Source organism: Dermacentor variabilis, chromosome 7 (assembly GCF_050947875.1).
Source record: "Dermacentor variabilis isolate Ectoservices chromosome 7, ASM5094787v1, whole genome shotgun sequence".
In the NCBI taxonomy this organism is placed as follows: Eukaryota; Metazoa; Arthropoda; class Arachnida; order Ixodida; family Ixodidae; genus Dermacentor; species Dermacentor variabilis.
In genome coordinates, this window is record NC_134574.1 from 102,396,195 (window position 1) to 102,424,112 (window position 27,918).

General features: G+C 48.0%; 1 protein-coding gene across 1 annotated transcript; it reads right to left on the bottom strand.

The window, feature by feature from the left end:
• Positions 1–176: 176 nt before the first annotated feature.
• On the bottom strand, positions 177–27,918 carry LOC142586989 (prolyl 4-hydroxylase subunit alpha-2-like). Its single transcript, XM_075697858.1, has 7 exons — positions 27,650–27,918; positions 13,964–14,197; positions 11,966–12,214; positions 9,494–9,653; positions 8,186–8,377; positions 6,578–6,853; positions 177–452 (listed from the first exon to the last, which is right to left on the bottom strand). The coding sequence occupies exons 1-7, from the start codon at positions 27,907–27,909 to the stop codon at positions 219–221; spliced, it is 1,605 nt and encodes a 534-aa protein (XP_075553973.1). The 5' UTR covers positions 27,910–27,918; the 3' UTR covers positions 177–218.

Here is a 27,918-nt window from a genome sequence, read left to right on the forward strand (position 1 = left end):
CCTTATTTGGAAGCACGCACTCACTGTCACAATAACTGTGTTTCGGGACCCCTGTATCTCGACTTTGTTTCTCCGACATCGGCAACAGTGGCTGCTTCAGCGGTGTGAAGAAGCCACGATGTGAAGTATATGTATATAGCGCTCCGTCAGAAAAGTGCCCAAGACACAGTGCTCTGTAGCGCACGTTTAATACGGCCGCTGGCGGCTCCGCGCACTTCCTACGTGGCCAGCGCGGCGGGCCAGTCGTGGGGTATCCTGGACTGTCCCAGTTCGTGAATCCACTTCGTGGCGATCCACTTGGAGCCCACGAGAACGGGACACGCCCCGTGCTTCGTGCGCTCGTCGCCCGGGCTGCGCGTCCTCAAGGACGGGTTGGGCTCGAAGCGACTGTCGTTGGACGGTTTCGGCAGCAGGTTGATCCAGAACAGCGCGCGGCCCTCCTTGGCTTGCACCTGCGTGGAGACACGTCGGGGTGCGTGATAGGTATACGCTACGACACCTTCTGAAGGCGGTAAGAGGCACACTAGGATACGTGGACGATGCTGTAACGAATATGCGAAGTATATAATACCACTGCATCCAGCACGGAGATCACCATCTCGCACAAAAGACAGCTCTGTCTCACCCTTATCGCGGCTTTCGAAGCCCTCTCAATTGCGCCCCGTCAATGACGTCATCGACCGCCCGTCGGCCAATAGACGCATTCCATCGGGCGATTGTTCGTGACCACGAGTTACTCCCAAGCGCGGTGTAAGATGTGCCCGCGAGTGAAAGCGAGCGTACGCGCGCACTGCCCCGCTATCTTCTAGCTAACGCGCAAGGAGCGGGTCTTAAACGTGTATTGCCCGACCTGCAACCACTCCCGTGTTTTTCTCGGACTCCTAGCTTTTGTCAGACGCCAGGCTCGATGCGTTAATTGCACATTGGAAAGAAGAAAGATCAAGAACCTAGGAGTATATAACTTTGGCTTTCTTATCGACAATAGCAGCAACTTGGAGGAAATATTTCGTTGAGGGGGAAATTTAAATTGCACTGTTTATATTTTCGCTATTATTACGTCATTTTTCTTTCCATTTCTCCGTAACACATTCGATCATCCAAGGGCATCGCACTCACTCTGCTGTAAGGAAAATAAAGAATCTGGAGAAAAATGAAGCGATGGGCCGATCAACGAGTGATGGAACGACAAATCGTAGTTGTAACGTTAAAATAATAGAAGCAATAATAGAATAAATACTAGAATAATAGAGCAATAATAGCATGTAATATATAGTTTAGGAGGCAAATGGGTTTAGGTGATATTAAGGAAGAGAAATATCAGAAGGAAGCAAGGGGCATAGAAATACAAATAGAAAACAGAATAGAATAATAATAATAAGAACAAGAAATAATTCCCAGATCAATCAATTGCTTGTAAGGCAAAAGGTCTTGTTCTTTTCCGTGAATTATTAGCTAACGTTGTGTAGCTAACCATCAGTTTTCTCTCATTGCTGTACTTCTAAAATCTATCACTTCCGCCTGCAATGCATTCGGGCCTTTAGGGTACTGATGCATAAAATATTTCACCAGTGATTACGATACTCCCTAATGCGAAATTTTAGTGTAGTTCACGTGTCACGTGTCAATATTTTGTATTATGATTATATAAATACACGGTCTGTATTAGGAAGGGAATGCTTTGAGCAGCGTGGCTGGCGCGGACAATCTATCTCGTGCGACACATTACAAACGGAGCGAAGTGTGGCGCGTCTGCCGCTCTAATCGGGAGATCGCGAGTTGCGGCGCATGGCTGACGGGTGGGCGCGATTCACAGCAGTCGCCGCAGGCAGACCTGCACTCATGCAGCGCTTTGTTTCCGTACAGACGGCACGTGCTACTTTGGCGTCATATCGTAGCCATCGTATCGGGAGTCCCCGTGGCAGTGCGCTTTTATTTTCACGCTTTCGTTCCACCAACGACAAGAGCGACCCTTAACTCGCGGGGAAATCGTGCCACCATCGTTAGCGGCGACAACGCCCAACGAAGCGTCACATCGAGCCTAACTCGTAGCCGCTCGCCATCTCCCCTTGCAGGAGCAGTGATCCCCATCGCACACGCTGGTACCGCGGACAGACTTCAGCAGCTGACGCCGCGAACGAGCATAGGCCTCCCCACATCGCGGCACCCTGCGCCCCCTCTTTAGAAGCGCAGATGAGATCGCCCACGCGGCTACGGATGCCGTGGCCGTTGGCAACTCAGTGCATGCGCAGGCAGTTTCTCCTCCGCTCCTCCTCCACTTTCAGCCTCATGCTTTCAGTGTAGCCTAATCTTCCAGTTTCCTCCTTGCGCTCTCTTCTTCCCTCTCCCACTGCGCTCCGCGTTTACTTTGATCTTTCGTTGAGCTTATTAGTTACGAGGTACGACGCCGAGAAATGCCGACGCTCGCCGCAGGAACGAGTGCCTAAAAGCCCTACCGTCGGCACGCTTCGGCAGGCGCCGACAAGCGAACGCGTCGCTTCGCGTCAGTTGGATTCTTACATAGTAGCCAACTATGTGAGAATTAGGCGTGCGAAGTATCACTTAAAATTAGGTGTTAGAAATATTGTCACGTAGTAGTGACGGTGAAAAATTATGCAGAGTCAAAACTGGGATTTACAAATTTAACTCTTTATTGCGCGAACTTGTGCCCAGCAAAAACAACACTCATTCGCAACAATAGAGGCGAACAAAGTCGGCGACCGTCGAAAATCTCATCTGCGGCTCAAGCGCGTCAGCTTTCAAATATCAGTCGACAAAAGTTGCAGCGTGTTCGCTGGTGCCCGGGCGCCTTTCAAAAACTACTGCACAGTTCGTGTCGCGTATGCAATCAGACTATACAAGATTCGTTGACAACAGACAACCGATAAAACCATCGATAACATTCGCGAAACTTCCGATACGTGCAGGCGCCGTCCTGCGCCGAGCGATAACGTTTAACATTTGTTAACCGGTGAAATACGGTCACCGGATACAGATAAAAAGTATCCGTGCCAATATAATTATGCTTGTTGGGGCATGAAAAAAAAAACATGAAAGAGTGAGTTCTGAGAAAATCAGGAAGAAGAATTGAAACACCTGTACCACTCACAAAAAGTTCTTGGAGTGTACTTTGACAAAATGCTAAGGTTCTCTTCACACAGATAATCACACAACGTGCCCTTCATGCTCCTGGAATTGTATGCCGTACATTGCATTATTTCCACTCACCTGTTTTGTTTCTGAAATTGTATTCTGCTGTGTGCCTCCCACTACTAGACTAAGCCTCTCTAGATGGGGGTGCAATGTGAAAATCTAATGACGAGCTAATTGAATGCGCCCACAATAAATTGATATCTATCTTCAAGCACCACTTTTGCCATTCTGGCAACCATAGTTCAGCCTTCTCAAGTATATCTCAACTCGCAGCTCTAGACTCGAGACCTAATTAATCAGATGTTTTGTTCCTACATAATGTAGTCCATGGTGTTATGCATTCCCCAAATCTTCTTGATCATATGCAATTTTTCATGCTGCAACACTATACCAGGTAGCATTACGCATTCTCTGCCTGGCCTTATTGCATTAAAGACTTTCCTGTATATGGCTCGACTGCAGTACAGCATATAATAAGAATTGTGCTTTTATTGACATATTTCAGTGTTCATGTGTTTTTATATAGGCAGATAATCATGTTGTACGACTAACTCACCTCTTATGCTTCCTCCTTTTTCTTTTTCCCTATTCATTTCTCTATCTAGCATTGTTTTGTCTGCCACATTGGTGTTTTCCGTACATAATGACTGGCATATTGATATTTAAGTACTCCAGTACGAAGGCTTTCCAGCTGTTCATGGGCAGCATAATAAACATTTGATTGATTGATTGATTGATAATTGCAGTTTAAAATTGTGTTATTTAAGTATGTGCTAGCATATTATTTCAGTGCAGTAGCTTTTGTGCACTATTGTTATAGTCTGAGAATTAAAAAGTAAAGCAGAAATTAACTAAATGCAATAAAATGTTATGTGCCTGATAATATGCATTGTGCGATTAATTTAATCTGAGTTTTAATAGAGGTTGGCTAACTTATCCCATGTTGTGCAATAAAATAATATGCCACAGCAACTATTCCATGCCTAGAAGAAAAAAAAAAAATTCAATATCTTTCGCACTCAAAACGGCATAGTAGGCTGAAAAGAGTAAATTGCCGTTTTTGTGTGGTGATTTGAAGTGTATGCATGCGAAAATGACTTTATATATATATATATATATATATATATATATATATATATATATATATATATATATATATATATATATATATATATATATATATATATACATATAAATAAAATGAACCGCCTCTATACATTTTATTAAGTGCGTCAGTAGTACGACTTGGCAAAGGGCAACGAAAGACACTTGTTAAAACCGTCCTGTTCTCAAGTTTGTAATATATGACGGCATCTCATTCCTTTAATGTCGAGTAAGACAGACATAACATGTTGAAACCAGTTACAATTGAACATGGCCTTTACATAGCGAGAAATTCGCTAGCAATACACTCAATGCGCTCAATGTGGAGGCCTCCGAATGCGGCGTTGATGCTTCAAGGCAACCTAGAAAAATAAATAAGGTGCTCCATGAACAAGAATAAACATAAATGGGAATCGGGAGGAGGCAAGCCACGAATTACGTACATTTTGGCTGTTCTAGAAGTCATTTTTGTGAACGCTACCGGCGTTCGTCAATTGTCAATTCTTTTAGCTGATTTTCTGAGAACCCGCTTTACCACGGTTCTTTCATACAACAACCAGAGTAATTATATTGAAACGCATACTTCTTTATATACGGTAACCGTATTTCACCGACCCGCCGTGGTTGCTCAGTGGCTATGGTGTTGGGCTGCTGAGCACGAGGTCGCGGGATCGAATCCCGGCCACGGCGGCCGCATTTCGATGGGGGCGAAATGCGAAAACACCCGTGTGCTTAGATTTAGGTGCACGTTAAAGAACCCCAGGTGGTCAAAATTTCCGGAGTCCTCCACTACGGCGTGCCTCATAATCAGAAAGTGGTTTTGGCACGTAAAACCCCAAATATTATTATTATTATTATTTCACCGGCTAACAAATGCTACACGTTATCGCTCGGCGCAAGACGCGCCCGCACGTATCGGAAGTTTCGCGAATGTTATCGATGGTTCTATCCGTTCTCTGTTATCGACGAACCTTGTCTAATCTGATTGCATATGCGACACGAATTGTGTAGTAGCTTCTGAAGGTCGCGCGGGCACTGACGAATACGCTGGAACTTTCGACCACTGGTATATGGAAGCCGACGTGCTGGGCCACGGAATAAATTTTCGACAATCGACGGCTCCGCCCGACGCCCTCGTTGCAATTGAGTGTCACTTGTTTTGCTGGGCACAAGTTCACCCCATAAAGGTTCAATTTGTAACTCCCAGTTTTTACTCCATCATTCTTCACCGTAAGTGCAATGTGACCATGTTTCTTGCAGAATTTTCAATGATGCATTGCACAGCTAATTCTTATATAGTTGGCTGTGCAGTGAGCTACCAAAAATGAAATCGTACGACAGCTTTTCGTATGATGTAGCATGGTTTTGTAAGCACTTGCAAACTATCTTGTAGACAGACGACGAGAGCCCAAGCGCTGATGTTGATATTTTATGCACTACTGTCACTTCAAAAGTAATTAAAAAAGCTTTTGCTGCAGGCGTACATTCATTATTCAAACGTGTTCTTTAAATCTCTAAGAGCATACAGATCACTAACGCATTGTTTCAAGCTCAGTTTATAGCAGGCAGCTTTAGGCCGTGCTTGGACAGTCGAAGACAAAAATTTGGAGGACGCTTAGGCTTCTCCTTTAAAAGCGGAACACGATAGCATTCAAAGATCCCTGAGTGCTTCTCACGCTTCCCGGCAACTGCATCGTATGTAACCGTAATGTTTACAGGGAAACACTGGCGGCGAAGGCACTGGCACGAAGGCGGGCTTTCTGGTAGAAACGCGGCCTCTTGCGTGGGCCGCGATGCGGTGGAGGCGAGTGCCGTCTGGAGGTGCTGCACGAACCGGGCGCGCCGCTCTATGGCCTTCGAGATTTGCGCGCGCCAGTGAACGTGGCCGCCCTATGAATGGTAGAAACGCTGGAAAAGGGGCATGTGTGTTTTCTTTTAATTTACTCACAACAGAGCTACGTTTTCTCGTATATTCAACTTATAATCGGACGCCTCCTGTCTGTGCGTTGTGTGTAAGTCTGGCTTTACGATTTTTCTGACGCATTTTACCTCGAGAAATTAAATTGGTTCAGTAACTTCCTTGTGCTACATCGAGGACCTGCGCGGTTGGGTATGCGTGGTACCAAATTATTTTTGCCGAAATGACGGACGACGCTAGACGCGGGACGGTGACAGCTGTTTTCTGCGATACAGGGCCTTTAACGCCATTGCGTTAATATAAAGTGTTATGGAACTAAATTTTCGGCGGGCAGGATTCATTGCCGCCTGTAGGGTATGAAATGGACTGATGACGATCACGATGACAATGGATGTATATGCATACCTCGAGTCCGAGGCTGGGGAAGATGGTGCTGCCCCCTCTGCGCACGTCGGACAGGTACATGAGCCACGTGGCCGCGCGCTGGCCCAAGGTCATGTCCTGGTCAGTAGTCGGCTCGTGCGGCAGTGTGTAGTCGGCGTGTGGCGAGTAGTGGCCGCCCACGCCGTAGTTGACCACCTGCATCTGCTCGGCGCTCTCCATGCGGAGGCCTGTGACCGCCGACACGGCGGCACTGACACGTGCCACGAACGCGTAGTTCTCGTCACGCAGCCACGCCACCTGCGACCGCCACGGGCGAGAATAGGCCGTTTTATGCGCTGGGTTCAAAGGGTTCTGAAGAGGAGCTTTCTTGTTTTCCCCAAAGAGAACAACGTTCCCTAAGAACAACGTCGCAATTGGCATCGACAACGTCAGTGCCAATTTACCCTTTAAGGACGAGACATATGAATAGCCAGAAAAAATATGTTGGTTCTCTAACCAACATCAAGAATAAGCGCAATCGACAAAAAGATGAAAAAAATATTTTGAGGAAATTTTTGCACCAATAGGGGAGAAAACCCCACGCAGGAAACTGGAAGTGGGCTTCCCCGCAAGCCACATTAGGCTTCATTTGAAATTTGTACAGGCGGCGGCAATAATATGTGAGCTACAGGCTACATTTCATTCGCTTTGCATATCACGTGCGTGACACAACTGCGGCAGGAGACCCGGCATTGGTCGGACTCCTCTGACCTTGTTTTCAAAACACAGCGAGTCACGTGCCAAACTTGTTCTTCATCCCGTGTTTCTGCTCCAAGCCAACAAATAACGCTTGCTGCCTGTCATTCAGTGTTGGCCGAAGATATTGAGCCAGAAACTTCGTACTGGACACTGAATTTCGACAAGACAAAAAAAATTAGTGCCCTTCCACTCTGTGAAGAAGGATAACCAGCGAAACTGCGTTGGGATGCCTACATTGACAACTATATTGATTTGTATTGTTAATATATGGGATTATATGGTTAATTTCATAGTTGGAAGTGCGTCATCTCGCTTGAGACATCAGTTGCGGCAGAAAGTTTTAAATTCAGAGTCTACGGTCCCAGGCGAGAGCTTCGAACGGGCCATCGAGCCTTAAAATCATGAAGCCTTTCAACACAGCCACTGCCTCTTCACCTGCGGCCTAAGTATTGTTTTGCGCAAAAACTGAATATCGAAAATGGTGTAAGGACGCGACAAATCTGAAGGTCACCTCAAGTGCTACTCTGCAGTCACGTCGGGCAAGTAGGTGCTTGTCCCACTAAATGACGCTTTTAACAAACGCGCAGATGCACGCACGCGCACCTGCTAGCCTTACGAAAAACACGCTTGTTCACAAGATTACTTTTAGAAGAACCCCAAACGATGCCTGACAGCCAGCTGTAGCGGCGTAGCATCGGTTAACACAGTGCGTGGGATCTGCATCTTTTTCTTCTTTCAATACACTTCAATAGCATCTTTACCATCCCGCGCTACGTCACGGCTGTGAGCGGGCATACTGAGACACAGTGCTTGTGGATTTTCGCGTCAACTGGATTAGCTTTTTTTTGTGTGTGCTTCCTCTCGGCCCCAAGTCTCGGGAGCAGAGCACACCTTGCTGATGCGTGTCGACGCCGTTATCTGCCTCCTGCCATCGCCGAACACCAGCGCTCGGTACAGGAGAGGCGTGGCCAGATTCCTCAGGACGCGGGTCTCGCTCCGGGTGAGGAAGTTGTACACCAGCGCCACCCGCGGAGCTTCGCTGAGCAGTTCCACATGTAGAGGGCGCCACATCAGCATGATGTCCTGCGGCGAGCAACAACGTCTCTCTCAAAGCATTCCCCTGGGGCCTTCGGCGGCTTCTCGTTGACACATCGTCCGCGTGACTAGATAGAGACTCCTTCTAGAGCAAAAGCTGTAATGTCAGGCCGTAACCTCGTATTAGATACTGAGCTACGGAGCAAGTAGTGAAGAGAGGGCTGGTGAGAGTAATTATGCAGTCTAAAAGCATGCCATAGAGTCACGTATCTAGCTGGTTATTAACAACCCATATATGTGAGATCTGCGCGCTAATCTGAACTGACAAAGTCGTACAGAGTGAACACAGTTTCAAAATGACACTAACAAAGAACATTAAGACAAGCGATGTCATCAAATTACGCTATACTTAATTAGCTATACGGCCGTCTTACTGTGAGAGCAGGCTTGGTAAGCCAGAAGAAAACTAAAAAATATATAAATGAAAGATGGGCACTGGCGCCTCCCTAAAACGCCCGCCACAGATCGCCTTGACCTCACGAATTTTGACAGAATCTCCTAGGTAATATATAGTAATAGTCATTCAACGGTCAAGGAATTTGAGCACATCGAGTTCTTAAGAAAGCAAGTACCCGATCTAACAAGTCTCGAGAATTCATTCTGCTCTGAAACTGCACCAATACAAGAAGTCTTCCTGTTGAAGTCGTTACACTAACTTCTTTATCCCGTTTTCAGGAGCACCTGCATTCTTCTCTCTATCGCACATAGTTTATTTTATCTTCTTTTCATGCATTTCGTCCTTTTTGCCATGTTGAATTCAAACGTCGCCAAGATTGCTGGCGATGTATGTTTGTATGAGTGTACTTGCATGTTCCCACCTGGCTAAGATCTTGTAAAAGATCGCAGTATATATAAATAAAAATAAATAAAATAAAATAAGTTATTTCAAATCTCTGACGCCACACCGATGCGGTGGCGCTGGGATTCTTTCTTGACTCACGCCAAAGCAGAAGTAAAGGTAGTCGGACAATCCCTTTTGAGAATACGTGAAGACATGCATGCATGCAAGACGTCGTGGTCTATCACCTCTGGTACGTGGTACTGTCCACACTTCGGACTGCGCACGAGATGAACGCGTTTAGGCAATCCGGCAGCTGCACTGACCGTGGTGATGTGGAGAACGACGCAGCGCAGACCGGGAGATGCGCCTGAGCGGCTCGTGCGATTCGAGGAGCACAGACTCTCGAACCGGGCCGCGTCGCCTGCTAGGATCGAGTACTTGAGCCGCTCGTCGGCCTGCGCCCTCGCCACCAGCTTGGCACGCCTGCGGTTGTTGCGTGACGTCAGCATCACCCACCGCGTGACGACTAAACTCGTTTCAGCGGATCCTAAGCCAACTCTCGGTGCAGGCATGTATCAACAGCAGAGCGTCAGATGACAGCGAAAAGCCTTAAATGTCGTGCGACAATTTCGAAAGGCAATGTTTACTGCCGATGCCATAGTCTTCAAAGAGGCAACTGAAGAGCTTGCACGGAGCCCGTTGGAAACTCTGAAGAAGCACTTCGCCGGCTATGCTGCGGAGACAACACCCCGTACGAAGGGTCTCAGATTCTCTTTGCTGTCCCGGATTATGTGCGTTGGATTGCGCGACATATTGTACTTACGTCAACGGTATTTGAATGGAGTACGCGCTCGGGCACTTCTGGGCAAGACCGGGATGATAAATTGAAGAGACCGCTTGAGTTTCACCCTGAAGTTTGCTGTAATTAGTCGAAAGTTTAACCTGTCCGTTAATTAACGCATTACAGTTTACGGAACACCGGAGCACCGTAAGAATTGACGGCAGCCGGCAGTGCTTTTATACCCCTGTTGAGACGCTTCATTAAACAACTATGCGTCAGGGGAGTTATTGCGTTTCGGCGTTCTTCTCGCGGAAGGAAGGAAAGAGATCACCAATCCACTTTACACTAAGTATTGTGGCTGCCGACGCCTCCTGCAGAAGCAGACCTGTAGGGCCCGGTTTCTGCATTTATCGTTTTTCGGGCTCATATTGACATCACCGTCGCACGGTGGTGGCGCCACTAGCGCTGCTGCACTTGTGACGCACACGTGTGCCTCCTGTCCGGTCTTCCAATACTCGGCAAACAGTGACACGTTTACGGGCACGTAAAACTCTCTAGTTAGGTGATCTAGGATTTTACGAGATGGTCTTTGGAATCTCAACACTACACAATACACAAGGTCGATACTGATTACAACTAAAAAACAATATGGATACAACCAGACTCGGTCGCAAGATGAACGCGCTTGCCCGGTGTCCTATTTTGTTGGTGGTAAGAAAACTTTTTTATATATTATTTTTTCGCTGCGATAGCTATACAATCCTAACTAGCTCTGCCATCTGTTTATTTTGTTGCAGCACACGAGGTCTACCAGGTCACTTCGATACGGCTAATTGTTTGCCCAGGGCGACGGCTTGAAGGTAGCCCGAGGGATCTTTATACAGAAGTGTGGATTATCCCTTAGCAGTTGAAACCGCCACGTGGAATAGAGGACGCGAAGATAAATAAAGCACACTTGGACTCACTGACAAGATCCATTTTTAGCTGACGGCTAATTCAGACACACATTCGCCAAGATCACACTCAACCGAACTCACTGCCCACCGCGGTGGCGTACTGGATTCATCGTTGCGCTTCTAATCATGCGGGTGCGGGATCAAATCCCGGCCGCGGCTGCCGCATTTTGTAGAGGGCGAAATGTTAAATCGCCAGCCTACCGTGAACAGGGTGCACGTTCAAAGAACTCCAGATGGTCAAAATTGATCTGAAGTCCCATACAATGGCGTGCCCCATAATCATATCATGCTCCTGGGACATAAAGCCCCAGAATTTAATTTTAACCGAACTCACTAGGGCCGGCGCTCACCGAACTACTAGTGCCTTACTGTAGGTCACGAGTTAGCATTATCGGTTTGAGCTCACACATAAAACAGACGATATGCTTACGCACCGTCTTTGTGTTCTTCGACACCTATGCAGACGTTTATGGGGACTGACTAGTGCCACGTGTTGTCACCGCCCCTGCAATTTATTTATTTATTTATTTATTTATTTATTTATTTATTTATTTAGTACATACTGCAGACCTTCCGGTCCAAGCACAGGGGCAATAGAATGCATACAAACAAATTAGAACAAATTATCAACAAGCAAGTAGAAATTTATAAAATTTTTAGTCACACTGTGTCTGTAAACTCTCGTTCCAGTCTGATATTGTTCTGGAAAAAAAAAAGAAAATTTAAACGTGTCAGTTCGAGCATAATAAGGCGTTAGTGAGTCCGCATGATGCTGCCTTGTGTGCCGTGTTATTGCAGGCGTTACGTAAGTCGATGGTTTCGTTTCAAGCCTGTTGTTGAGAAGAAGGGAAAGGAATTCACGCCTTAGCAGCTTTCGGCGTGATTCAACAGTGGGTACGGAATTTTCTGTCATAATTTTTTAGAGGGAGAGCCCAGTCTTGCAAATTTATGAAATATGAACCTGACTGCCTTTCTTTTATTTTTTTCAAGACGCGCGGTATTTGACTTAGCGTAAGGATCCCGTGATATACATGCATACTCCAACTTGCTAGGCTCACAAGTGGGCGGGCGCTCCGTCTTGGTAGGCAAGCAGGAGCCGGAATGCGGCCGTCTTGTCTTCCAGGCGCATCGTGAGGCGGGCCATGGACTCCATCACGGTCGGCCGGTCCACACTGGGCTCGTCGTCCTCCAGCTCCAGGGTGTCCATGCTGGACGCCCACCAGCCGATGGCGTTGGCCACGTCGCCCTCGTAGAAACAATGTCGGCCCACCTCATGACGATCGTGAGCGGACACGTTCAGCAACGGGCTGAGGTGGCGCCGTCGTAAGCATCATCAATAATAGTCGCAATTAAGCCCACTTCGCCCAACGTACTTTAGATACGGTCATTTTGATGTCTCTACATTCTCATTTGTAGGCAGCACGAAGGTAGCGACATGAAGCGACAACATGAAGGTATGTATATTTTCTTTCTTCTTTTTTTTTCAAGGAGGAGATTCGCGCAACACAAGAACGTATATAGCGTGTTATGCTTTATCACAACGTCGAAAAACACATCATCCCTGCGATTGCTCTGCCGGATGCGACCTCTATAAGTGGTTCTGGTACTTTCAATCCTTTCTGGTGCAAGCTGTATGGTAAAGCATAGCCTTCACGATCTGTTTCCTTTACTCTAAGGAAGCTGTCGCTGAAGGTTTCGGCGTGAACACCAACCATTCCGGTGTATACGTCCCCGCTCGTACGTCTCCGATACGTGAAAACTCACGATGTTATTGCGATAGAAATTATATAGCCACTCCAGGCGAATTTATGCCGTGAGCGTCGGCGTCGGCGTCGCCGTGAGGTTCTGTGTAAAATAACATTGCGATAAGGCGGCGGCCGTGCACCGTGTGTTGCAGGTGTGAGGGAAAGCATGCGAGGGCCAGTCGATGAGGATGGTGGCTTGGTGCAGGGTGCGTGCGCGCAGGCAGACTTTTCGCAAGGAGGGGAAGTGGGGTAACGAGCGCATGCTAAGAGAAGGGGGAGGGGTCGTGCGCGTCACGCACTTCTACTCCGGCTGGTGGTCCTATGCGTGGCTGAGCTCGCCTGCGCACGTCGTATCTTGCAGGTAATCTGTGGTGGGTGCGAAGGCTAGTTAACCCGAGAAAGTTGACGGCTTCGTGTGCGCTCTGTTCTCGCGCGTCTAGTTAGCGTCGAAGCGAGACCAACAAGGAGGGGACAGCAGCTCGACGCTGCCGCCGCTCTTGATCGCGCCAGCATTCTGACAGCGAATGTCCGCAGCCATCGATTTTGATATGTGTTTATGCTTGCTTGTGCGCGCGTGACACCGTGCTTGTTAATTTAGTAAGCGAATGTTTACAGCAGTGTATACAGCCTTTAAAACTACTAACCTTACTGCACACAGCTGTCTAATAATTTGCAATAGCATTCAGTGCTTCGCCTTTCCGGCGAAGCTACGGCTTCTAGAGTGCAGCTTTTAGGCACCCGTTCCTGCGTTGAGCGTCTGTGTGCATCGGCGCCCCTCGGCCTTCCCTCGGCGTAACCGAGTGAAAGAGCACAGCGAAGGATGAAAGAGCGAACGCGGAGCGCAGCGAGTGATGAAAGACGGCGATAGTGAAGAGAGCGCGAGGCGAAAATCACGGGAGTATGACGAAAGGATGAGGAGGAAAGCGTAGTGGACGCGCAAGACGGGCTCTGCGGCGACGACCGCTACGAGATTGCGCCAGGGAAGCGCACCGTCGTTCGTTCACCGATGGCATGCAGCGAGAGCGTCGACCGATACCATATGTGGAAACAAAGGGCTGCATGAGCGGAGGTCTGTCTGCGGCGGCTGCTGTGAACCGCACCCACGCGTCACCCACGCGCTGCCTCTCGCGAACACCCGATTGCCGAGGCAGTCACGCCACTCTTCGCTCCGTTTGCAAAGCGCCGCACGAGTCAGGTTGTCCGCGCCAACATATTATTCGCGAACTGAAAACTCGTACAGACCTGCGCTCAAATTTCGCATTAGGGAGTATCGTTCTCATCGGCGAACTCTTTCAGTACGACTTCTCTCACCTCTTGAGCTCGGCCATCTGGTGCACGTCCAAACCGTAGGTGTGCTGCAATCTGCACAGCCCCACCGCTGCACCGGACAGGTCCTCGTCGCTGGGCCATTGTCCAAAACGCGGCGTAGGCAGTTCCAGGAGCTGGCCGTTGCCATCGCTGATCTCGACCAGGTCGGCGACAAGCTCGGGCCAGTTGTACAACAGCCACACGTTCGTGAGGTACTCGCGGAGGAGGAGCTCTCCACTGCGCAGACGCGGCGCGCAGCTTCTTCAACTCGCCTATTCACGTTAATATCATTTCTGAGAGAAAACATTAAAGAGGGTTTGTGAATGGTAGTTACTGAGACCGAATCAAACACGAATCGAACAGTGCCAGAAGCGGATCGAATCGAATAGTGCCAGTAGCGATTCAAATCGAACATTTTTGGAATAGTTGTGCGAATGATATACAGCCTTTTGATTTTCACAATCTCGTATACCCAACATTACAAAGCTTGTCCGTACACTGCAGGTTATAAAGCACGTTCTAACAAAAAGAAACATCTGAATGTAACTCAGAATGAAGTCTAGATAGGCAACCTTGTTGGCCAACTAATGTATGTGTATACTTTGGCGATCAAGTCAGAAATGTGCGCCAACTGCGTCGGGGGCGAAGTGAAAGATAGCACTTATTTCTCTCTAGTTCGAAAGGTCACGACAGATTATTTAACAATTATATCAGGTATGCTGTAATGAGACGTATCGAAACTACAAATAGTACCAAACAATACCCACCGCCAATAACCCTGTCTAACCAACGTTTTATTGCGACCGATCGCGTTTAGCAGGTAAAAAGTCGGGCTCACCCGCCGTAGTTGCTCAGTGGCTATGGTGTTGGGCTGCTGAGCACGAGGTCGCGGGATCGAATCCCGGCCACAGCGGCAGCATTTCAGGGAGGGCGAAATGCGAAATATATATATATAGATATATATATATATATACGCACACACACGGTATACTTAATTTACAAGGTGTATATAGACAGCAGCCGAGGATCTTCATCTCTTTTGCCACCGTAACAATATATATATATATACATATATATATATATATATATATATATATATATATATATATATATATATATATATATGTGTGTGTGTGTGTGTGTGTGTGTGTGTGTGTGTGTGTTTACTAAACAGACATACAGCACGCCGCGAGCCTTACTGCTTTTAATGCTGCGCAAAATATCGCAGTATTGCGCACTGTATTACACGTCGTTATCGGCAACGATTGAAACTGAAGCGCGCACTTATACCAACGCCTGGACAGCTTCAAAGCACTTTTCATTAGGCTGCCTAAAACGAGCTATCAGAGCATAATACCGAAAGCGTGCTTCACTGAGATGCATTAGTGTTCGTTGACAAAGCGTGGCACCTTTCTTTCAATCCAGGGCAGTTTGAGAGTGCCAGATGATGGCTCTGTTCGTAAAATGGCACACAACGATCTGAAAATTTTGGAGGACGCCTAAGCTTCGCCTTTAATAGTGGAACGCGACAGCATTCAAAGATACATGTCACGCTTCCCGGAAACTGCAGCTTTCTTGCAGATGTGTGGAGGCGAGCTCCATCTGAATGGTCGTGTCGCAAGGAACCGAGCGGGTCCCGCCGCTCTATGAGTGGTAGAAACGCTGGAATATGGGTTTGTGGTTGAGTTTCCACGTAACAGAATTATGTTTTCTGGCGTATTCAAATTACAGTCCGACGCTATAATGTTTGTAGGTCGTACTTTACCATTTTTCGGACACATATTTATTTGAGGAATTCAGTTAGTTCAGTAACGCCCCTGTGCTACGCGCTAGGCCTGCGCGTTTGTCGTTCGGAACTATTTTTCGCGAAACGACGTCCCTCGCCGACACCGGATTTTTTGGAACACGGAACTCTTAGTGCTATCGCATTAAAAGTGTGCATCGATAAGTGCGCGCAAGTTTTGTTTAGCTTGTTCTTTTATTGCGAAAACGTTATATGTGTCATGGGGGCAGAAAATCCGGCGTGATCGAGCCATGTTACCAAAAACGTCCGACGGCGCAGAGACCGAAAACACGTCAATAAATGCCTGCATCGACGTCAAATTTCTCAGGCAGGTTTCTGTAAACAGAGTAAATTGCGGAAAATATTCGGTACATTTTTATAGGAGTCGAGCCCGTGCCTCCCAGGTGCGACACGAGCACGCTTTCCCGACGCCACGGAAGCTCCTAGAGGTGCGCCTAGTCCGTGCGTCATTGCACACGTCACATCGAGCCATCTGGATGACTGAAGGTGTGGCCTAATGTGTGCGTCATTGGGCACGTGACGGCGCAGCCAATGAGGTGGAGGGGGCGCCACGTCATGAGTGTATAAAATGAGCGCGCCGCTTCCCAGTCGAAAACATGAATCGAAAATATTTCACTAAAAGGACTATAATGGTTTCGCATTGCCACAAATAAGCAGTGTTCGGTGTCTGTGCCGAATTTATTTTGCGCTTCAGTGGTGTACTGTCCATTTCTCTCTTGTTTCTCCTATTCTTTCTGCTGTGCTTATATATATATATATATATATATATATATATATAGGGGTTTTCTTTAAAGTTCAGCACGCAGGACCCGACGTAACATACGCAGGAAAGAGACGACGAACTTTTTAGATTTAGAAGACTTCTTTTACTTAACGTTTTCGGCTGGTGGACCAGCCTTCGTCAAAGTACAGTCATATATATACCGCAATATATATATATATATATATATATATATATATATATATATATATATATATATATATATATATATATATATATATATATATATATATATATTGCGGTCCACGTTGGTGCGTAGTCTGCGATCTACACTTCCGAGACGTTCCGCCTCTAGTCTTTATATAGGGTGACGGGGAATCCGCTTCGGCGGCGGTGGATCCCGCTGATAAAAAATTCACCGACGATTACGATACCCCTTAATGCGAAATTTGAGCGCATCTGTATACGTGTTTCGCTACATATTGGCTGGAGCAGAAAATCCGTCTCGTAAGGCACATTGCAAACGAAGCGAAGTGTGGCGGGACTGCCTCGTTACTCATTAGATCACGAGAGTCAGAGCGTGAATAACGCGTGCGCGCGATTCACAGTAGCCGCCGCAGACAGACCACTGCTCATGCAGTGCTTTCTTTGCATGCAGACGACGCGAGCTACTCTGGCGCCATCTCATAGCCATTGTCGCACGGCACTACGCTTTTCTCACGCTTTCGCCATACCCTCCTCCTCCACTTTCCGCCTCATGGTTTGCTGCAGCCTCCTCCTCCGATTTCCTCTTCGCGTTCTATTCATAATCTCCGTCTTTCGTCCCCCGCTGCGCTCCGTGTTCGCTCTTTCATCCTTCGCTGTACTCGTCCGCTCGGTTACACCGAGGGACAACGCCGACGCGAAATGTAAGAACGGGCGCCTAAGAGGTGCGCTCTAAAGAGCCCGCTCCCCGACGGTCTTTTGGAGGCCCATTGCTACCACCGTTTCCGTCGTAATTCCTCGACGCGGACCAATCAGAAGGCGAGACGGAGACTCCATATCTCGCGCGGCACTCCTCAAATGTTGGCCACCACGTTTGAGCACGGCCTATCGCTGTAAAAAAATCTGCCAGAGTTGTGCAACGACAACGGCAATGTTAATAATAATATTTGGGGTTTTACGTGCCAAAACCACTTTGTGATTATGAGGCACGCCGTAGTGGAGGACTCCGGAAATTTTGACCACCTGGGGTTCTTTAACGTGCACCTAAATCTAAGCACACGGGTGTTTTCGCCCCCATCGAAATGCGGCCGCCGTGGCCGGGATTCGATCCCGCGACCTCGTGCTCAGCAGCCCAACACCATAGCCACTGAGCAACCACGACGGGTAACGGCAATGTTAACAGAAGCTCTGAGAAATTGCCCGATGTTGCCCGAAAAGTGCCGCTGCAAGCACAAGGATAATGCCGTGAAGGTCGACTTATGGAAGAAGATTGTGAAGCGTGCTTAGAGATGAGGGTAATTGCGGAGTGTGCACTTTTGTTTATTGCGCGTGTTGAGAAACTGCGCGCGCAAGCGCGCGTGTAAGTTAGCGCATACTCGGCAGATGGCGCTAGTAGTAAGACGTCGCGCAGTCGTCTTGTTTAAGATTGTTCTATTTCGAATACTGGCAGCTGCATGCAGTTTTGGTGGTGAGAAGGGCAAACTAGATGAACGGTGCCGCATTCGGCGCGGCAGATTCTTCGTCTCTCAAAACGCGGAATGCTCCAGCGTGAACGAGCCATAACGATAAAAATTATGGGGCTTTACGTGCCAAAACTACTTTCTGATGATGAGGCACGCCGGAAATTTCGACCCCCTGGGGTTCTTTAACGTGCAACTAAACCTAAGTACACGGGTGTTTTCGCATTTCGCCCCCATCGAAATGCGGTCGCCGTGGCCGAGATTCGATCCCGCGACCTCGTGCTCAGCAGCCCAGCACCAAAGCCACTGAGCAACCGCGGCGGGTGAGCTGTAACGATACGGCATCCTGCGTTTTCGCGCTATACCATCTAACCCAAGTCGCAATCTCCCTCTCACTAAGTGTCAATAAAGAATGAAAGTTATTCAAATTTGTTGCTTAGCTATTCTATTGGAGATTGCCAAACGAATGGTGATGTCCACCGCTGCCGTGAAAATTTCAGTCGAAGTTTAATTTCGTCACGAATCATCAAATTTGTTATACCGAGGAACTCTTCGCCGAAACACGCAGTGCAACTTTCTTTGCCATAAATAATGGTAAAAGCAGTTGTGTTTTTTGGACGCTTTCATTTCCTTTCGCTGGGTGTCGAGATAACTTCAATGTTGGTAAATCTTAAGGGGAGAACACAAATACGACCTCTGTGTCATAACGCGATGCTAGTGGCGCAGAAACTAAGGCGCATAAGTAACTCGCTCGTAAGTTTTGCTCCGACTGATCTTATCTTTCGGACAGGAATGAAACTTGCAGCGCGAAAGAACGCCATACAGGCGTTGACACACGACATTCGCGTCTTTCCTGTCCACATCGTTTCTTTCCCCCCTCATTCCGCTCGACGCCGCAATGCTAAACTGGCGCCGCCGAAGACCCGATACGTGTCGTGTGTAAGAGGCTGTCCTGTGTCGTCGCCTTGTACTTGTCCTGTTGTGTTACTCTTTTATTCCTCTGCGTTGCGAAACAACCACTTCAAGACAATGTCTTGTCTTTCGACTTGACGAGTAATGTCATTTACATCTACGTGTGCGCGGTTATCACCATTAATTCAAGTTGAAGAGCACCAAGTAGTTTTAAGTCTATAAAAAGACAATTTTGCTTTTATGGAAGACATGTAGACAGTGTTTCGAAAATACTATTATAACGCAAAGCTTTGTAAAGGTACACATTTGAAATAATATTAACAGCCATGCTAGTTTTTATGATTTATTTGTCTTCTGTAAATTCTTGCGGTGGCACAAATATGACAGATTTATAGGAACAATCAACAAGGTGCTACGGCGTTACACGTTGTGTTTATGCAAACTATAAAATTATGCCTGGCACAGCAGTCTTGTATTAAATATTCCTGAACAATTTTTTCGATCGCCTTTTCCTTTAGGCCTGATGAAAAAAACTAGTCAACGCCAGCGCGGCTGTTGTCTAGGGAGTGATCCTTTTTGATCTTTATGGCATTTTTTTTAAAAAAAGGCCGACGGCAGATAGCATGATTCTTCTCCTTGAGACGTAGCAGTCGAAGGGACAGATATTATTAGCATGGGAACTTGAAACATATATTCAACTAATTACCGAAAATGCACTAATTCACGTCTTACTTAATTATTTTAAGGCCCATATTGCAATTTGCGAGTAGTGCGCAGCCAATGAATTTGCAAAATGTATCCGCTTGAAATGAACTTCCAGGAGCACACCAGTTTCAAGATATCCTTTCCCAAAATCCTGGACGAAAAACATGAGCGTTCTGGTTACTTTTGTGCTTGGATGTATAAAAGAGCGTTTTGTGAAAAACTTAAGTAGAACAACAGTGCATTTTACGGCGAGTTTAATTGCGCATATCTCCGAGTTGGTTTCATTCTGGAAATTAATTCCAAATGTATACGCCTCGCAAGCTCACCGGCTACAATTCGTGAATTGCAATATGTGAATAGAGTAGTCAATTAAAAAGTTAATTTGAGAGCGTTTGTCAATTAGTTGACAGTGTCTTTCGATTTCTCTAGGAAATAATGTCCGCCTCTCTGAATAATCTACAATTCTGTTACCTACAACAGCGATTTTTTTTTAATTTCCACACAACTTAATGTTATCGCCCTGTATATTCACCTTGAGGCTACATCACGGGCTACACCACATCTAAAGAAGTTATATGTGCGCCTTTATAAAGTTTGTTATGAGAAGAGCCCCCGCCCATGTTCATACGAGCGCAGCTTGCTTAAGATTCGGGAACAACTTAATTGCGACAATGAGCCATGAGATTTAGCGTACTGTCGAGGAAGCGTCTCCCCTGCAACTCAGCTTCACACTAGAATGATTTCGTTGAAGTGAAATTTATTTTTTAGAAAAGCAGTCCTGCGATTTGGAAAGACGCAAGAAGGAGCAGAATAACAAGGCGCTGTTGTATAATCTAACAATGAAGCAGCGTGACATGTCTGCCACTGGTGTTAAACGCTGTTTCTATATGAGGAAGGCTCCAGCTCGCTCATACAAAGTGTCTCTTCAAGTGTTATTCACCTCAGTTACATATCGGTAGTACGTACTAGATAAAGTTAGAGTTGCTCGTTCAAATAACAGGTTGTATGCCCTTTCCGCAGGTAGAGTAACTGTAAACAACTTTTTTTTTTACATGCGGGAGCATTTTCTTTTTTGGCTACTCTTCCCCACTTTCATCAGTCAGTTCCTCCGATACCTCCGATACGACGACTGCGTACAATTACGAAAATGTAGCCCCTACGAGGAACCGGACCGGACCTGCAGAACGGTATAACTGAGTGCCTATCCTCGAGTGCCACGGCAGCAATTGAAAAGGGGGCGCGGAATATTGGCGGCTAGGAGTTACGGAGTCGCCATCTATCGGAAGCGCCTCGCTGGCGTAGTATGAGGGATCATGCGGCGCGCTCCTCATAGGTTTTGCTGTCAGCGCTCACTGAAAACACCACGCGCGAGCTCTCCCGGACATTTCTATAAGTACTTTCGAAACGAGAGAAGTTTCCTACTGTCTAAATAACATCTTGGGCAAACTGAAAGCACACAATCGTTTACAGACGCAATCTCCTTACCGAATACGTACAGTGAACACCACTGCGCGCGGTCGCCGCGATGGAGTCTCCCGAACCGGCTTCTTGCGTGAAAGGTAGGTAAACGCTGGGAGCAAACTATGTGAAATATGTTCTTATAGTGTTTGTATAACTAAATGGAGCGTAATAGAACGAAGCCTCAATGCAGCGATCGGGCAGATTCGCAGCGGCCGACTGCGCGTCTGCATGCTTGTCCGCGCACTGTTTCGCTTTCTCCGCGCGCGCGTTTTCGCACCGTGCCATGAGCTTTAGGCCGCAGAATATGAGCATTTGACAGTATACAAGCAACCATTGTTGCGTGGGCGCTATCAGAGCTGTTCAAAAATAATTTCATTGTAGAGACTTCGACGCCTACGGGGACTGTGATGTCCCGTCACGACGATTCAATCTTTTTTTTTCTTCTAAATTCTTTGACCTTTCAATATTATTTCTCGAGTTGCGTCGCACTGTATGTTTATCGGTGTTCTCAGCGTGCAATTTCCCGCTGCTCCTGTTTAGTAATCCAGTGCATTAATTCATAACACAAACATGACCATATGCCATGCTTTTTTTAAATGTGCTTCTTGCCGCTGCCTTTCCACTCCACTGAACTTGCGAGCATCTATAGCATCGACAAGTTCATAGACCAAACCGTCATGACATTAGTCGGGCAGCGGACTCGCGCGAGTGTCTCAGTGCGCGTTTTCATAACATCGCAGACCGGGCGCCGTAGCAGAAATCTTCCTCGCGTCTGTGCTTGCTGCATACCCGAGTTGTAGCCGATGACTGTTTGCCGGTTTTATGTTTCGCGAGCCAAGCTTCACGCAGCTTCTTGTCCAGCGGCTAATAAGGCTGACACCGGCCTCCGTTACGTGCGTCCGGCTCTGCGGAACCGAGCAGTAGCCTACCATGTTGCGCACCTTCAAAGGCAGCCACTACCTATTGTAGTACTTTGAAGCGTTTTAAGGGAGACACTCAAAGCGGGAAAATTTCGCCACTTAATAAGGACCGCAGCGTACGAGGGAATTTAAACTCGTTTTCAGCTCGCTTCGGCGCGCCCGAAGCAGCCGACGCGGCCGCTATGTCCACGTGATCCCTCCTAGCACGTCACGCCGACGGTGGCGCCAGCTTTTCCAGTGGTGGAGCTCGAGGCCAATATGCGACATTAGAGAGCTTTACCTTGTACGGTATTCCCGTACACGCCAATGAAGCGGTGGCGCCACCTGGTGTTGCTACCACTATCTCACGCTATCGGAATGCCGGACGCGCTAAAACTCTCCAGTAAAGCGAAAGAGCACCGTTACGGATCGTGCGATCACGAGGCTCTTGCATAACTTAGACAATCACCTTAGATGGGTTCTACCGCATTGCACTTTTTTTATCCCTTTCAATAGCAGTATGTGCGCACCAAGTCGAAAATAGCTTTTGAATATCCCGACTTGTGACGGAGAAGTAAAAAGAATGCAGCGGATCCAACGTGCCCTGTGGGAATCTATGTACAGCGAAGCTTTCCGTAAATGCATGAGGGAGTGCCTTCGGTGTCACATGTTCGGGTGCCCGACCTCCCCTTGGGGGCGCAGATGCGACTATCCAAGCGTTTGACAGGCGGCGCACGCATGCGCATCGTAAGACCATCTCCACCGGTATTCTCTCTCCCACGTCTCATCGCCGCTCTCCGCATCGCAGCACGCGGCACGTTTGCCCTCTCCACCCGCGGCCAGCTTCCCCATACCTTACACTGATGCGGGCGAAACAGTGTAAGCCATCGCTCCTAGATGGCACCGCTTTCCCGAGCCGATAGTGTCAGCTATTCGGCGGAGAAAAGACGAGCAGCAGCAGTAGCAGGCGGACGCTACGATCAGCAAGAGAGGCGCAGGGGAATGCACACAGAAAGCTTCGCTTTAACAAAGCTTGAGCAAAGCGCTAAATGTAATTGCGACCCTCTGTTCACGAAAAGCCATGTCACAAGTCACTTTATCACGGAGAGTTGTGAAAAATAATATTATTTTAAATGGGCTACCAGGTGTGAGGAGGAGTTCAACGTGTTTCTTTGTGTGACTGGTGGTAATTACTGTTCTATATTGCATCAGAAGGCTCTAAACTCGATATAACCAGCGTATATAATTGTGCGGTGACTTCCACTTTTTTTTCTTGATGTAACGCACCTTCTGCATGAGCATAATATCTGTAATTACTTTTTTTAATTATAACGACTGGCCTCACGCCACTAAATATTCAGGCTACATGCTAAAAAAATTCCGCAATGTTTGAGCAGTGTATCTAGAAAATACCCATAAATTTCGACGCCTTAACAATATTCAGTAAGAAGTGTGGTGACTGGAGATAATATTATTCAAAGCGGAGCTTTCTTTTTCTTTTTTGTGAACCCCACCGGGTTTTGTGACCATGGCTGGGGTCTGGCTGTTCCTTTGCCGAACAGGCCAACCAGTCATAGCGGAGTATGCACGCCGCGTTCGCTCGGTTCCTTGTAGTGCCACCAGATGGCATTCGCCTCAGCGCATCCGCGGCAGCGACGGCTCCGGCCGTGCGGGGAAAGAAAAAAAAGAACCAGAAAGCTCGCCTTCGCCCTCCTGAGAAACGAAACCAAAACTGACCGTAGAAAGGCTATTGTAATAAATTATTAGCGGCGTTTTGAGGAGTTCCACGCGCTATTCGAGGTAACGTGGGGTCAAGTCCTATATTATGCGCCGCGCAACTCACGCAACATGTGTGTCACGTTCGGGGCCACCCAGAAAGCTCTACGCGTTAATTATCATTCAATTGGCGTCGCGCATTTAATTAGGCTGTTCTCGAGAGCAACGACACGAAAACGTGGCGCGATCCCTCTAGGTCACGACTGCTTTCCAGCGTCAGCAGTGCCGTTCAGCCTCGGAAGCAGAAGTACATAATAGCAGACGGCGCGCAGACAACGCCCGACGGCGCCCGAAATAAAAGCAGGAACGTTTCACCCGTTCGCCGAGTTTCAGTCGCTTGACCGCAAAGCATGTGCAAGACCTCCCCGACAGAATCGCATATATATTTCCGCGCGGGTTTATTCCATTGCGCGGGCGACGGGGCATCGGCCTCTAAAGCCTCGTTCATTGCATGCATGGGCAACGCCTCCGACTCGGTGTCGTCTGCACTCACCGTGGCAATGGCACTACGTGAATGCGTGCACAAGACGAGGGTATAAAAAGAGAGGAGGGCGTCCACGCGTCGCCGCGATAAACGATCAATCATTCCTTCAGCTCGGCGAGCGCGAGGCTGTCGCTCTAGGCGTGCCCGCAATAAACATGCGCGCTAAGGAGGGCTTCGCCTCATTAAAGCTGTACAGCGTTGACTGAAGCTGGGAGGCGCCTTCGTCAGGGCCCCCTGACGAAGACAAGCCCTCTTCTCGAAACGCTGACTCCGTAGTGAGACATCCCACGTTAGACCTTTGCTAGTTCATTCAAAGTCATTCTCGCGACTAAAATCCATTTTAACCAAGTCTATAACCATATCCAAAAGCCATCACTTGTTGAGAAATTGTGTCCTGTTACTGCACTTCGACTTTGAGCAGACGCCGCAACTGCATCTCCAAGTGTCGTTTGCAGCCCACCCTATCACGACCGGGTGTCACACGGGTGTCGCACGGCGCACTTTTGATCGCGGTCAAGTCCGGTCCGCATCGAATTCCTCGGTCGCGATTGGTTCCTTTGCGCTAGCTGCGCGACGGAGCGCGGTCGAGAATTTCTATCCGGATCGGGCATGATCGCGATCGAAAGTGGCCGTGTGACACCGGCATAAGTATCCCTTCTTTCTTTTTATCCTACAACATACTGTTTCCTTTAGTTCAACAAGTGTATATTTGGTTATCTGATTATTCTAATAATGGTGCGTAAAATATGAAACAAATAAGAAATAACGTCCAGCACACATTTGCAGACGATTACCCAAATTCGCGCTATTCTGACAACACGTGAAGTTGACACTGATGTCTTCACTATGGAGAAGAAGAAAAACGTGTAAGTACATTTGTTTTGTGATTGACTGACCCCAGAGCTCTCTTGCACAATTTTTTTCTACACAAGGGTAAAAACGTTGCGCTCAACGTATCTGCAAGTTGTCGCAGAGTTAACGTTGTCGAGTCAGCAGGGAGAAGATTTTCGTTCAAATGCGGGCCAACTTTCGGGCAACTTCCTCCCCACTAGCGGAACACTTCTTTTTTTGTTGTTGTTGTTGTTAGCCGTGCGAGAAAATTACCGGCCGATGAAACGCTTCGGGGCTTGCGTGCTCAGCTCTGGCTTGCACGCACGATGCTGCATGGATTTGGCTAGACACAGTAAGTGTATACGCGACGGCGAGAGGGAGGGTTTAGGTGCTGGCGGGCTGTGCAATCTTTGATTGTCGCCCGTCGCGGTCATCGACTGTTGCCCTCTTTAGGCTCGAGGTCGCAACCGTACGCACGCACGGGTTGCAGGGGGATCAGCGGCGAATTCGTGCGCCCGCTGCGACAGATGCGGGGCAAACGAGAAGGTGCAGCGACGCTTGTTGTTTTACGGGCGTGGGTGCTCAGGCAGCATTTACGAGGTCGAATGCGGTGACGTCATCGACACGCGCTGCCTTTACACTTGGGCGCGTGAATGCTGCAGTTGATAGGCCGTGTACGTGCGTGTCGGCGTGTTTGTGTATAAAAAGAAACTAATGAGTAAGTTAAGTATAATAGCACGCGGGTCCGCTGAGTAAAGAATGCAACTGCTCGACGGTTGTCTAATTGTACCTAAATCGGGGATCACGACCCAATTTCCATATTCGCATAGCCCCCGTAGTTGCCGTACACGTAACTGTTCCAGTGTTTCTCGCATAATGACCCGCTCCTATCGTGTGTACACTGATTTGACATTGCGTAATTCCGAGTATATCGATACAGTTACGCACACGCATATATATGTATGAATTTGATTTCTCTCAGGGCGATTTTTTTCAGTTTTGTAATATGCATCAAGCTTAATTTGTGTGCGCTCATTCTTGTTCCAGCAGTTTTGCTAACTTATTGGTAGAAACTAATATAGATGGTAACTGTTTCAAGCTGTGCGGTTGTATTTTTATTCCGGATGTGCCAGAATCTGTCTGGACGAACTGCTAATTTCCAAATTGTTGCGTATTTACGTAGAGGGGGTCGCGACCTCTCCAGGCATTGCTTGACCCTTGTCTCGACCTCCTCTTCGACCATGTCAGAGAAAAGAAATGACGAACAAAACAAAAAAAGCTGCAACTGTACCGATACGCAGCGGCAGAATGAATTAGTGAGCAAAAAGAAGGTATGTGATTGCAGGTTGTAAATTACGATTAAGATGGGCGCGAAAGAATTAATATATTCTTTTCGCACTTTCGGAGGTGTCGCGTGTTGAGAAGCAACGCATTCACGGTTCCAGAGTGCTTCTACGTATAGGGCGTGGTACTGCATCTCGAATTTCGAATAATGGCATCACGTGTCACGTGACATATATTTGAGTTTGTTGCATATCACAAGCTCTTGTTCTCCCGCTTGGCGTCAGTGCTTTGTGCCGCCTTTCAGGCGCGTTCCTTGTTCCCCGGCCGGCGTCCTCACTGCCCGCGTGAACGTGACACGACGCCTCCCAGTCGCCGCGGAGCGAACCGGACAGTTCACCTGGTCGCGGCCGCTCGATAAGGACACAACTGAACCACCGTGAACTTGTTATATTCGTAGAGTCTCCCGACTCCGGCGCTAGTGCTTTGGAGAGCTACAACAAGAACGGGCGGTTCAGTGAGCACGCGTGATGGTCAACACATGGATTTGCATTAATTTCGTTCTGGCTTCGAATGGCTTTACGACTTAGCAAATCGACCATTCCCAATAATATATTCCGTCACAGACGCAATCGTTTGCAGTGATTAATGTACGTGCGCAGAGTGTTGTTGCCTTCTGCTTTTAGGAAAGTGAATGGGATTTCTTCTAATGTTTTGGGACAGTAAAGGCAGATACAGCGCCCTAGATAAATCCACAAGAATGTCTCGAGCCAGAGGCACGAAGATCAGACAGATTTACGTGCTAGCCATCACTGGGCCTTCCCCGATTATCCGTCCCCGACTGTCCAGGACTGCCCGAGACTGTGCATATACGGACCGCTCATTGGCTGAAAGCACCGCCTCCGGGATCCCGGGTCTGCCGGGGACGGACAATCGAAGAGGCTCACTGCCGACGCGGCCGATGAGCTCATCGCCACAGTTCGCGCTAGTAATTTTAGTGGGCAACGTTACGAGTTCACCGGTGGCCTCCGAGATGGTGCGCGAGCTTGCATGCAGGCCAGCGCCGAAATCTCGGAGGCCACGCTTCAGCTATCTCTCTTCCGTCTCTAATTTTCCCTCTTTGTTTTTTCTCTGTATGAGTGAACACTTACGAGTCGTAATCTCCTTCGACGTCGTCGTCGTCGTCGCCGTCGTCGAGGGCGTCCATGTAGCCGAGCATCTCTTGGCAGTAGTCGAGCCGCTCGCGCTCACGGTCCAGATAGTGCGCCAGGCTGCGCACCACGTTCGCCTCGGTGTCCTGCAGGTTGCGCAGGTGCGTGATGGCCGTGAACAGCTCGGCGCGGCAGCAGACCGCGGCGACCGCCAGGACGACCAGGAGCCAGCAGCAGGAACGCCGTGCGAACGTCGCCATGATGCCCGT